This window comes from Zonotrichia albicollis, chromosome 5 (genome assembly GCF_047830755.1).
Source record: "Zonotrichia albicollis isolate bZonAlb1 chromosome 5, bZonAlb1.hap1, whole genome shotgun sequence".
NCBI lineage: Eukaryota > Metazoa > Chordata > Aves > Passeriformes > Passerellidae > Zonotrichia > Zonotrichia albicollis.
Window position 1 is genome coordinate 25,506,563 of NC_133823.1, and position 13,183 is coordinate 25,519,745.

A 13,183-nucleotide genomic window follows, 5' to 3' on the forward strand; every position below is an offset into this window, starting at 1 on the left:
ACCAGGCCTGTTCATGAAAATAGATGATTGAAGTATTGTTAATGCCAGTTCACTCTGGTAGTATAAACTCATCAATTTGCATGCAGTGATTGAAGGGAAAAGATAGATGAAAGCCTATTATAATCACGTTAGATAACCAGATATGAATATGAATGAGATCACGCTTCTTTTGAAAATAGAGCTGTGTTGTTCAATAGACTTAGTATAACAAACATTTATATTAAAGCCCATTATGTTGAGTCTTGTACTTGTTTTCTTTGGAAGAGTTACTTAGTGAGCTGTCTACATGATTCTGACCTTAATCTCAGTAAGTAATGAAATCTGCAGGTTCTTTAAAACAGGAACAGAATTGCATGGCAATGAAACAATGTATGTAACTTAACCAAAAACTTTCTGTCTTGAGTTGCCCTGTAGTGAGCAGATGCAAATAAAAATCTCTGGAGTTTCTTCTTTTATTTTGTACTTCTTCCTTGTCATTCTCCAGAAAATAAGGAAGAAAATTGCTCTTTCCTAAGTGATTAAAAAAAAAAGGAATGAAACTGTGGCATTCTGAACATTTCATTGATATGGCAATATATAATATTCCTCAGATACACATTTGCTGACAAACTTCATTCAAGATGTAAGGTTATGTAATCAAAGACATGTGACCCTTATATATGACTTTGTTATTAAATTTTGAGGAAAATCAGAGCCTTCTGATTTATAGTTGAACCCTTCAAAAACAATGGTGGTTGTTCTTGAAGCACATGAGAATTTTATGCATATAGCTGTTTTAGTTGTTTTCCCTCATTTTATGAGTTTTCCGAGGAAGCCCGGTCTTTGATAACTGAGCTGCAGAAGTTGGTTTAGTTGATTTTGCTTTGCCTTTGTGTGGCCACTGTAAGTACTCCTTCCCACTTGGCTTCTTCACTTAGCCTTTTTTAACTTTTAATTCCTTCAAACTCCTTGCCAAGAGAAATGTTTAGGGCATACTTCTTATTGAACATGCAGCCTCTTTACCATCTCATTGTAGATCTGCACAAGCGACCAGCCACAATTCTGCTCAGACATGTGCAGGTTTACATGCTGCAATTGTTTCTTTGTCAGTAAGGCTTTGTAAGTATCAGTTGTCTTTGCAAAGCAGTAAGCTTTTGGAAACATGTGCTCACTAATGGAATGGTAAGCAGCTAAATGCTTCCAAAACATTTTACAAAGCAACCTCCTTTGGGATTTGCAGTCTGCATTCTACAATGTAACTCAATAGGGTGTTTTCCTCCCTTAGGTATTTTAGTATTTTGTGCTGCTTTGCTCAAGCACAGTCTCTTGGAACTCAGTGCAAAAACATCTCCAGCTTGGTGAATGTAAAGAACAAGTGATCAAGTGGTGGATATTATTCCCTACACAGTGGTTTAAAAGATATCTTTGCTAGATTGTTGTTAATTGTCACATATGTATGAATTTGCAAATGTTGCTTCTGGAGCTGGTGATAGAGTGTTACATACCTGCTCCTAATACCTGATGGCATTTGAAGATGAGAATATAATCTTTGATACATGGAATGAAAATTCACTTGAAACAGTAACTGTATTTTACTATCAGCCCATTGTGTTACACCAATTAAGTATGTACCTGGTAAATGAGAAAATAAGTGCGGTATATCCAAACTGTTGCAGATTGAAAAATTTTAAGTTGACAATGTTTAATGTAGTGCGAATATAAATTTTGTTATTAATGTCCATTTGGAGCGGGAAACCATATAGAATAATCTTTGGACTGAGTTTGTACATAGTGAAGAGCATTTAGATATCTGAAGGAAGGTATGTGAAGAACATTCACAGACTTTTTATTTGTGCCAGTAGACATTGCACTCTCAATCACTGTTATACCAGTGCTTTGTCATCTATAAATAAACTGGCAAATGCACTGCTCAGCTTCAAGTTTCCTTCACTGCTAGTACCACTTGAAATCAGTGGTTCCTGTTTCAGTATTGCGTGTTCTTTGACATAAATCAAGGAAAAATCCTCACAGTGAAGCCATCAGAAACATAATTTGATTTGTATTAGGATGACAAAAACATTTCTCCTGTGTCTCGCCACATCCAATTTCTATTTTTGTAATAGAATGATATTTTATAGACAGTTAAATTGGAAAAAATCTGCTGCTTACCTAAAGGTTGTGTAGTGGATCAAAATACCCGTCATAACAAGTAGAAAAAGCTGCTGAGAAACACGATTTCTCAGGAATTGCAAGGGCAGTCGTGTGAATTTGAATCTTGTGAAGGCGGCCCTTGTCTTCCTGGAAAACTTCCTCAACAGAGATACATTTCTAAGGAGTCCACAAACAACTAGTGTTTCTCAAATTTTCTGATTGTACCAGGAATTACTTTTTTGGAGGTCAGGACATTAGTTTCAAATAACTTAAAAATTGGTTTACATTTAAAACATTTCTAGTGTGTTGTGCAGTTCTGAAGCTTTCTGCCCTGAGAGTTTAGGTAGGATGTTGACAGGCTCAAATACACAAATTCTTAAGCAACAAATTTGATGACTGAACTGGCTCTGGAAATAGCAAGTTGAGTAGAAGTTTTGTTGTTCTCCAGCTGGCAATTTTAGAATACAAAGGAAGTTGAAGAGTACTGGGTAAATTAAGCAGTGCTGTCTTCTTTAGGGCGAAAAAATTTGCTGTCACATTAGTTTGTTATTATAAATGAATGAATGTACAAAGGCCATGACTTGATGGCGCTTCTGTGAAATCATTGATATTGGATAGTATGTGAGTTCCTCCTCTGGGCTTTTTTTGTTTTTAATATGAGCATAGCTGCTTTTAATGTTAATTCTGCACACATAGAAACCATGCTTTACATTGCCTGTGTTCATAGTTTAAATCCATAAGTAGATTGATCCTGGAGGTCTTCATTAAAAATTGAATTTCCTGCTTTACTTTGCTGGGGATTTTTTGGTTATTAGTGATGAAAGAATCTTTTCATCTTTGCATTTGTTGTTTAATAGTAAGAGCTCCAGTACCAAAAGAGGGCCTGTACAGGTGTAACAAAACAGAATGTGTCTGGCAAAATTAACAGGAACAACAGATTCAATGCTAATACTTGTAAGAGACTAAACCTAGTGTGCTTTTAATTATTTTTTTCTTGTAACATAAAGGATAAAGGTGCTGGACTCAGCAGTGTGGCGTGGATATGAAACCTCTCCTGTGGGCTCTTGGTTGGGACAGTACTGCAAGTTCTTTCTTAGTGATATGAAGCTGCAACATGACATGGAGACTATGCTAGAGTTATTGGGTGGTGGATATTTCTGCCTTTATGAATGGAAATATCATGCTGGGTCTCTTTTGCCCCCACCTGTTGAAAGATAAAGCATTGATTCAACTGCCTGGGAAATCTTCCAGATCTGATAGGTTCATAGGAGTTTAGAGTTGGAAAAAAAAGGTGACAGAACTATAGCTTTAGAAGCAGTTGCAGTTCTTTTCAAATGATAAATTGAGCATAGTGGTGTATGCATGCAAAATTGCTCCTTTAATTCATTTGTAAATCAGACTATTCATCAGAATATGAGTATATGGGTTTTACGTTACAAGGACATTTCAAGCCTATACATACAAACCTGGCAAGTGTAAAATGTGTAAGCTATTCCATCCTATCCAGGCAAAACACCAATTGGATTAACTGTATGCAACATTGTTGTTTCCCAGGAGGAACTCTGGGATTTGACCATAATAAATTAAACCTCAATGCTAACTTAATTTTGAGCATCTTCCTCTCTCTACTTTTACCTGCTGTTTTTAAGTTTCTCTTTTGGAACTACTTTAATTGACAAGGTTAGTTTTGAGTGCTGGGCTTTTCAGCTTTCCATCGTCGGTGTGTGTGGGGGGGTGGTGTTTGTTTTGTTTTTACCTGAATACATTTCAGCATCTATTGCTAAGTATAAAAGAAGTAGGCTGCTCTGTGCAAAGTGCCTAGAATATCTATCAAGTACCCATTTTCAGGACCAATTCAGACTTTTGCAAGTTGTGGGATTGCAGAGCTTTGCACTTTTTATTTCCGCCCTTTTTACTGATTTGCACACTGCTTTTCTGACTTGTGACAAATTCAGGGACGTGCAGGTCCTTGCAGAAAGCTTTCTAACCTTTCTGGTTTCTCTCTAATGGGCCCAGTGTATTTACCTGTTCACACGTCTGCATACCAAAAGGAAAAAAAGTCCGGTTTCTTTGTGCTTTAAGTAAAACTAAAAAAGTTGAATCCATTTAAAAATCTGTAAGTCTTGTTCAACTTCAGGTTTTTGCAGTTGGAGCAAATGGGGGCGGGCGATAATTGGTAGAACTGTACAGTTATGTAACTAAAAGCTTTTCTGCTGCAAGTTAGGAGAGCAGATTGCCTGGCCATCAGATTGCGACACGTGTTTTTAATCTTCCCACAGTGTCCGTGCAGAGGAGTGCAGTCAAGAAGTGTGTATTGGTTTGGTAGATTAATGTCTTCAAATAAAGATGTTACCAAAAACTTTCCTTCGGAGTACAGACTCTTTTTTAGAGAAACAGTGGTGGTGCCACACCACTTGGAGATTTAAATAGTATTTATTTTGCATAATTAATGGCAGATATTATTCTTAGGTTGAAATTGTAATTGTTGATGGCTTTTAGTATGAAAGTTGCCATTTAAAACTCACAGTGGGGAATCAACTGGCAAAAAGATTATACAGTGTATCACAGTAGTGATAAGATGAAATATGCTATTTTATGGGAAGAATATCATGTTACTATCACAGAAGAATGGTCAGCTAGTCAGGAATCGTGAATTGTCTCTAATTTCACAGCAGTGACTGAGATATCAGTGGGTTTTTTTCTGTACCCAAAGGGGAGTGAGTGGTTGGTTTGGTTTGGATGGGGGTTCTTTCTGGCTTTTGTATTTAGTTTTTTGATGGAATGACACTATATGGATCTTAGTGTATACAGTCAGGGAAAAGTGATACAAGTATAAAACTATACCGTGAACTTGACTGAGATGAAAGACAGTAGCCTATGAACGCTTTGCTCTGGGAGTTTGTTCGATTTGGTGCTGCAGCTGTGGTATGTAGTCCTTTTGTGTCTATATGGAGTTGAGACTTCAGCTTCACCAAGGCATGCTGACAAATGTGAGGTTTTCTTATCTGCAGTGGATCCAATAGCATTACCTGAAAAGAAAGCATCTGAATTTTACTTAAGGTGGACTGCTGCTGCATGATAAGGCCTATCCTGGACCCTTGGTTTTCTTCAGTTACTTCAAAAATCACCCTTAGAGTGTGAAAATCAGAAGATTTTTTGGGGTGTTTTTTTTTTTTTTTTTTTTTCTTTTTTTCTTTTTTTTTTTTTTTAAGTCACTGAAGAACCAGTTTAAACAGTACCAGTCAGGGCTATTAACATCCCCTTGGTTAAGGATCATTGCCATAAAAGCTCCAGGCTTGACCCTAAATGGGATGTGTGGGGGGAAGTTATCTTTTGAGTAGAAGAAACAGAGCTGGTTTTGACACTGTGTGCTTAGACATCCATGAGTTCTCCAAAAGCATTGCCTGCCTTCCTGCAGATGCTTGAAATCACCCACCAGGGAGTTTGAAGTTTCACAAGAGAGCAGAACCAAACTCTTCCCCTAAAGGCACAGACTGTTACATTGCTTAATTAGTGAATGATGCACAAAATTGTCATAACACATATTTGGATTGTGTGTACCTAAGGTGATTTTTGCATGATGAATCTAAATATTGCTCCTCTTCTGTTCTAGTTTGTGGAGACATCCATGGTCAGTTCTTTGACTTGATGAAACTGTTTGAAGTGGGAGGTTCTCCTGCCAACACACGGTACCTCTTCCTGGGGGACTACGTGGACAGAGGGTACTTCAGCATTGAAGTAAGTTTCTAATTTCTGGATTTGAGTGCAAAATTGCTTGCAGCCTGTTTTGTATATTTACCATCATATCTTAACTAGCTCAGGAATACTGGGGCTCTTCACAAAATACCATGTTAATGTTGCTGGTGGTGTTTTTATAAATGTTTCTTGGAATCCAGCCAAATCCCACTATATATCTGTGCTGGGAAGCTGACACAGAATGGTGCTAACTAGTAGCCATCTAAATATTACACAGAAGGCAGTGTGCTCTGCAGCTTGCAAAAGCTAAATAGCCTGAGTAGATGAGAGCTATTAGAAAAGAGACATAACAGAAAAAACTTAACCTGTGACCCATAGTTTAGTTTGACTTTTAGGCTTATTTGATCTGAGTTTCCTGGATGTGAAATTTTAGGAGAATGGAAGGACTAGATGAGAGGTAGATGGGACAAGAAGCCAGCACGCAGCATGCTGTGCTGGAGAGAATGAGTAAGTTCTGTTTAGGTGTGGCATGCAGGAGTGCGTGATCTCTGGCTTTTATGCAGCACTTGAATCCACAGAGAGTTGATGCACAAGTGCCCTGCTGGTGGTCTGAGACCTGATGTAGTCTCCAGGTGAGGCCATAGAGAATGTGGAGGTCAAATGGCCTCTTTAGCTGGCTTGTGAAAGAAACAGTGTCCTATCCAACCTGCCAGCTTTGACTAGAAGTGAGTCAAATACCAAACCCAAATTCTCTGTTCCAGTGCTTGTGAAACAAACTAGATGTTTTCTTCTATCCTGTTATTGCTTGATTTTACAAACTGACAGGATGAAGTGCACGACTACTGAATAAAACCCGATGTGTATTCTTTTTATCTAGGTTATAGCTGATCTAGTCATTAACCAGTCCATCAGAAATCCTTGCTGAACTCTTGACCTTTTCTGTGAAAAGTTCAGACCTGAATTCCCTCTGAGTCAGGGTAGAATGCCCATTACCTGTTGGAAGCAATATAGATCCTATGATACATGTCTGTGTGTCTGTGACTAGATAAGATGGCATCATGTGAGAACACATCCGCTGCTGTTTCATTCTACATCCCACATTGAAGGACACTGTTGCCATATTGGTATACAAGTATATAAGGCCAAGCACCTGAGTTTGTGCTTGGAAAACAGATCAGTGTATTATCTTGCCAGTGTTGTTTAAAGTAAGAAGTTTCTGAAAAAATAGATTCAATAAAACTACTTTTCCTTTATTAGTTCATTTTAAAACTTCATTTCAAGTGAGCTGGTAATCACTGCTGTGGGTTTTCATGCTGGATTGCCTGGGGAGGGTTGGGAAGGAGGAGCAGGAAGAGCTGCACAGACTTAAACCATTGTGCAGCTCTGTCTTGAACTACCATTTTTGAGTTGTGATAACCTCATTCATGTCTCCTGCAGTCTTTGATTGAGACAAGATGTGTCTGGAAGAGGAAAGTTTTGTCTTCACTTCTATATACGTAGGCTTTTAATAAAAGAAATAGAACAGTTTTCAAGTGCTTCTCTGACAGTTTACCAAAATCTGTTCCAGGGCTATTGCCAATTAAAGAAATAGCAAACCATATGACAAAAAGACAACAGCCTATGTATAGGCAACAATCCCCTTAAAATCTCTCATTTTGCAACCTGGCATACATACTTAGCAAATTGTATTCTGAATGCAGTTTTTCCATTTAGGAACATTGCTTTTTCATTGGAAGCAGTATTGGCTTCCGCCAGCACCAAGGAAATATCTCAGCAGTCACTTATATTATTTCTTTTGTATGTTAGGTTCTCAAATCACTACTTTTTTTTTGGTCACATAACTGATTTTCCCCACCTGTCACCTTGATTAAAGATTATCTTTGAAAGGAAGGGCAAGTTTCTGTTTCATAAGTGTATTTAGATGTAGAGCTGTGCATTCAGGCATGAACTCAGCACAATAAGTAGTGACAAGGAAAAGAAAATCGTGAAGAATGCAACTTGGCATTTAGAGGGGGAAGATATTTCTGGTGGAGAAGGGCACCTAAGTACATAGATCAGGCACCAGCTCTTGTCAGTACTTTGTGCTGGGGAAGTCATTCTGGTAAACAGCCCCAGTCTCAGTTCATATTTCTGCCATGTAAACAGCCCCAGCCTCAGTTCATATTTCTGCCATGCCAATCACATAGTGATCTTTCTTCCATCCATCTGCTGGCTTCCCTTTCTGCTATGGAGACAGGAGAGTATTGCAGTTCTGGGGTCCTTCCAAAAGAAGTAAGTGGCTGGCCCAAGGTACTAATCATGAGTAATACAAGCTTTAAAAACATTCCCCTTGATTGCTGTGTGATCTCTAGTGTAAAAGTGACACCATTGAGCTTAGACCGAGCTGAGTTCTGATAGTGGGCGAGATAATCCTTATCTGTGGGCTGCAAAGCATTTGGGATTCTTCTGGATGAAAGGTACTACATAATGCAAGCTATTATCATTAAGAACAGAGAAAGAAATTGCATAAGGTAGGTGGAAGGCATTTGATAATTCAGAGGGAAAAAGAGAAAAGTATTTGTGTAAGGCACTCAGCAGAAATGTCGGTCCTTGCTCTATGGAGCTTTTGATCCAAGGCTCAGTTCTTCATGTGCATGCTCCATTTTTACTGGTGTTAGCTTCACTGCTTGAAGGAGAGGGTGTGTTTTGTGTTTTTTATATTAGCTCTAAGCAGTGAGTCAAAGGATGAGAGACTGATAGAGAAGTTCCAACAGGTAAAGTTAAAAAATACCAAGTTGTGAGTAGAATGAGACAAGGTTTCTTAGCACAGATGGAATCTTTATTCCGTACCTGCGTTCTCTTTTCTTTTTGACCTTTTGACAGAACCTGGGCATTTCTTTGCTTAAAAACCCAAATTTCTGCAATTTAATACAGTGCATTTGTTTCCTTGGCTGTATAACTGATAACATTTCCCTCTTGTGCTTGTGCACTGTTCCAGGGCATTTGACTCCAGAGTAGAAAAACCCCTTAGTCTTCACTATCAAGTAAGATTTATGGTCATGGAGAGTAGAAACCCAAATGATCAAAACAGAGGGCTATTTTTAAATGTAAGAATAGTTAAAGCCTAAGTGGTTCTGCAGGAATAGGTTGTAAGGAAGAATGACTAATCTCTACCTGAGTCTGAAAACTCTTTTTTGAAAAGCAGACAAGTGCTGTGCAGTATAGGGAGGAGTGTACATATAGACTATTTTTCATCATGGTCTTGGGAAAATTAGAGTAAAAACCAACTACAGTGCATTATTAATAATATGTAAACCAACTGTTGGAATTTTTCTTGCTCAATTCCATGTAACAGCATACAGTCTTATATGTCACTTGACCGTCATAATGTATGTAGTGATCATTTTTGGCAGAGGAAAGAGTTAAAATATGGAGGATTGAACCAGTGTTCAAAACTAACAAAAATGGAGTTATGTTTTAAGGTTCAGAACATGCATACATTTCCCTTCCTGAGTGCACAGACTGACATTGCAGAAGGTGAAACTGGTGTTGTGGTATTTCCAGCAAGAACAAAGTGAGGTGTTTGGAGTGAGTCTAGAATTTGACCGCTGGACCTTACGCCAATTTTAAAAAAGCATCTGGCACTTGAGATGCTTCTGAACTTGGTGAACTGTTGGAAATTAAATGGTCTCTCCCAAGAAAAGAATTACACATAAATAAATTTATGTTAGTAAACAGTGCGTGAAGTTGTGTATTTATTATCTCTCCGGTCTCTGAACTTTCCAATTCTTCATTGGAAGAATAAACACCTTTCAGCATCATCTGTTACTGTAGTGTATTAATGTTTTCCAGTAAAGAGCTTGATTTAAAATAATTTTGGCTGATCAGGAATGCTTCACCAGTGAAGTCAATAGTTTTTTTCAGTTCTCTTAAAGCAAAGAAAATCCTAGGACTTTAATTATCCTAAATTTCCTTGCCCTTTTCTTCTGTAGACCAGTAGCAAATATCTTTCTTCATAGCAACAATTTGCATCTTGTGAGATCTCATTTTTGTATGGCATTGCTCCTCAGAGCTGTGAAAATTCAGCAAATTCAGATTATTTTTATATGTATTAGATTCCCAGACTGTAACATCTGTTTGTGTCAGGGCCGTCCTTGCAGCTTGACTGGTCCTGTGCCAGCTGTTCCCAGTGTGAGTCCCCAGCATGCCAAGAGCCCCTTTTGGCTGCAGGGGGAGAACATGTGATGGCACCATTTCTGCTGCACTGATGCCATCTCTCTGTGGGACCCATCTTCTCAGAGAACAGCTGGGGCCTAGACACAGGATACCAAAAAGGAGAGTTAGGAGCCGTCTCTGTCTAGAAGGTACTAGCTATAAGAATTATAGGAACATTTGCAAAAAAGAATTTCCTAGTCACTTTTTGGTTGAAAAAGAGGTACTTCTTTTTGGATATTTTTTAACTTTTCAGATACTCTTTTTAAAGGCTGAAATGGGAGTAATGTGGTCTAAACATTAGCAAACAGTATATTGCGATTGTGCTGAAATCTTACTTGTAGTGAAGACAAAATGGCTTTTTCTTTATTTGCAGTAGTGTTCATAGTTTTCTTTGTGCTCAAGGGATAGTAGTTCAGAAATGGCAGTAAGTTGCATCTCATGTGAGTATTCTGGTTACAGCTGCAATGTATCTTTATTTGTCTCTGAAATCATGCTGTAATAAAGACTCATTCCAGTAGTGTGAATGCAGCTATGTGTGTATAAAGGTACATGGTTTCCATTGGGATGGTTACTCTATTCTAGGAAGCTGTATCTGTACTGGATGTTGTGATGGTACCATTATTTCACTGCACCTACAGTAATGCAATCTTTATATTTCAGTGAGGTGTGTGTTAGAGAGTGTGGGAGCTATGCCAGTTCCACAGGTCACAGAGCATCAGTAGATACCTTAGCAATGTGTGGCTTAAATTATCCTTTCAAGTATGAGTTACCTCACACTTACACTTTATTTCATCTGCTGAGGAGTGCCCAGTGCTGTCAGTCATTTGGAGGGGGAGTTCAACTTTTGTGGCCCCTGCAAAGCCACACAACTGGCAGTGAGCTGCATCTCTCTTTTCCTGGCACTGCCAGTGCCACAGCACCAAGAAGTGAGCACTGTGATGCTGTGGTTGTACTCAAGTGGCCATGATGATGATTTTTCAAGGTTCCTTGTTTTAATCACATAACTTGAGATGCACAGAAGAGCTGTGGGACCTTTGGTTTTCCTCTCCAAGGATGGGCTGAGATGTGGAATTGTGCCAGTGCTCCAAATCAGCATGCAACAGTGGAGTTAAATCCCAAGTCTGTTTTGAAAATGTGGGCCTTTGGCTTACACCCTGCTTAATTGCACAGACCTTTTCTTTCCTGAAGCTGAGGCTGCCAGAACCTCAGCAGGAAAACAGCTTGACTATGGGAGCTGGGAGGTAAACAGATTACCTCTTTGTTGCAAACTTAACATATCTGCTATTTCAACAGCTGAAACACACTAAACTAGAGGGGTTTGAGGGTCCTAAGTCTTAGATGCATATATATATATATAAAAAATAAATAAATATATATATAAATAAATATATAATATGGGTCTTTGGATAGTTTGAAATGAAATAGACAAAAATACCTTACAGATGCGTAGACTGGTAAATTGCAAGGTCCCCGCTGTATGTTTTGCATAGATTTACAGCAGAGCTGATGTTTAGTATGTTCTTAATGAAAATGTTGAAGGAAGCAAGGTATTTAAAAATTTTACAACAGGGAAGCAGTATTATGAAATACTTAAAGGCTTTAAGCTGAGATTTTCAACAAGGACAATTTATCATAAATATTTTGTTTTCAATAAGAATTATGATATGCGAAGCACAGGCAGGAAAAAATCAAAGCCAGAATGTTTGCTCGTGATTTGTTGTTTACGCATAATGTTTTTTGTATATAAATGACACTAAGTTGAAAAGCCATGAAAATCATTGCCCTCATATTTGCTCTTTAGTTTGCATGGAAAAAAAATCATCTAATTAGTTCTTATTTCCCATTACAACATTACTTCACTGAACTACTGAAAAAAAAAGGGAGTGAATTAAAGAAATCATCTAAACAAAATAAACCTTTGATAGAGTACTGCTGAAAACAACACAAAATGTGAATAGTGGGCTTATTTTGCTTGAATAGTGGCAGAGAAATAGAGCTTTCTAGACTGTATTGATTCTCTGTTATCTTCTGTCTGCTTCTTCTTATGAGTACTTCAAAGGAAGCATAGAAAAAAAGAGAAAAAATAAACCTATGATAAGCAAATATAGAGCAATCAACTTGTAAACAAGTACCTAATGCCAAAAAGTCAAAAATGCCATCTCTCCTTATTTTCCTACTTTCCAGATCTGGACAATATTTTAAATATGAAGTGCTTGCTTTAATCTTGCCAGAGCTTTAGGAAGATGAAAAACTTAGTTATGAGGGCAATGTTTTGGCAGGATAAGAAGCTCTAAGGTAACCTGGCTGGAGGTTTCCTTGTGTGGATGGGGGTGTCAGTTTAGACTTCTTGTCTCACATTTGCATCAGTTTTGCATGTGGCAGTAAGTTTGAAGTGGAATGTTCTGGAAATTTTTGGAGGAGTGATGAAGTCATCATCAAAGAAAGAGAAAATTGCTCTGGTGGTGTGGACAAGTTCAGGTTTCTTGGCCCCTGAAATGAAACCACCAAACCCAAGTCTGCTGGAGTTTGCACAGAGACAGAAGACTTTCTCCACCCACACCCTTTGGTTGTTTTGGGCCACAACAGATGACTCCTGTGACCTGACACCATAATTCTATGCTGGATTACATTAGCATGATTTCCCTGGCATTCTGGCATCTCTTCTTGCTTCCTGCAGTGGCAGTAGCACCAGGGAGGTGGGAGAATTGGCATGAGCTGGGAGGCCTCCTGCGTGTTTCCAACAGGGGGAATTAGTTTTGCAATTCCTCGAGTATACTGACTGTATTTTTGCTGGTTTTCTCTGTCTGTACACCCTCTGAGTAGAAGAACAGAAATTACAGACAAAGGACAGGCAGAGCATTCAGATGTTTACATGTAATAAATTCAAGGCAATGAGTAGTAGTATAGAACTCCTGCTGCTGTGTGGTTAGCTATGGATAGTGTGAGCACAAACATTAAAATGTTGAATCCCTTCATCTTTTCCTGTTTTTCTTCTTAGTTGACTAAGTAGCAAACAAGGGATCTGAAATCTACATGTTGAGATGATTAAATTTATTATTCAGCTGTTTTTCAAGACACTCTGAATTGTAGAAGGGAGTTCACACTATAATGTAGAGGAATTGCATTGACAGCAATGCTGTTGTTCTAATCTGAAACAATGGAG

The 13,183-nt window shown here is 38.3% G+C and overlaps 1 protein-coding gene across 2 annotated transcripts in view; it reads left to right on the forward strand.

Annotated features, from left to right (window-relative positions):
• PPP3CA (protein phosphatase 3 catalytic subunit alpha) overlaps positions 1-13,183 on the forward strand; it is a 170,596-nt gene that overhangs the window by 114,740 nt on the left and 42,673 nt on the right. For both annotated transcript variants that reach the window (XM_005484710.4, XM_005484711.4), the window contains exon 3: positions 5,744-5,868. In XM_005484710.4, coding sequence (XP_005484767.1) covers positions 5,744-5,868 — 125 coding nt within the window. The remainder of the gene's footprint in view (positions 1-5,743; positions 5,869-13,183) is intronic.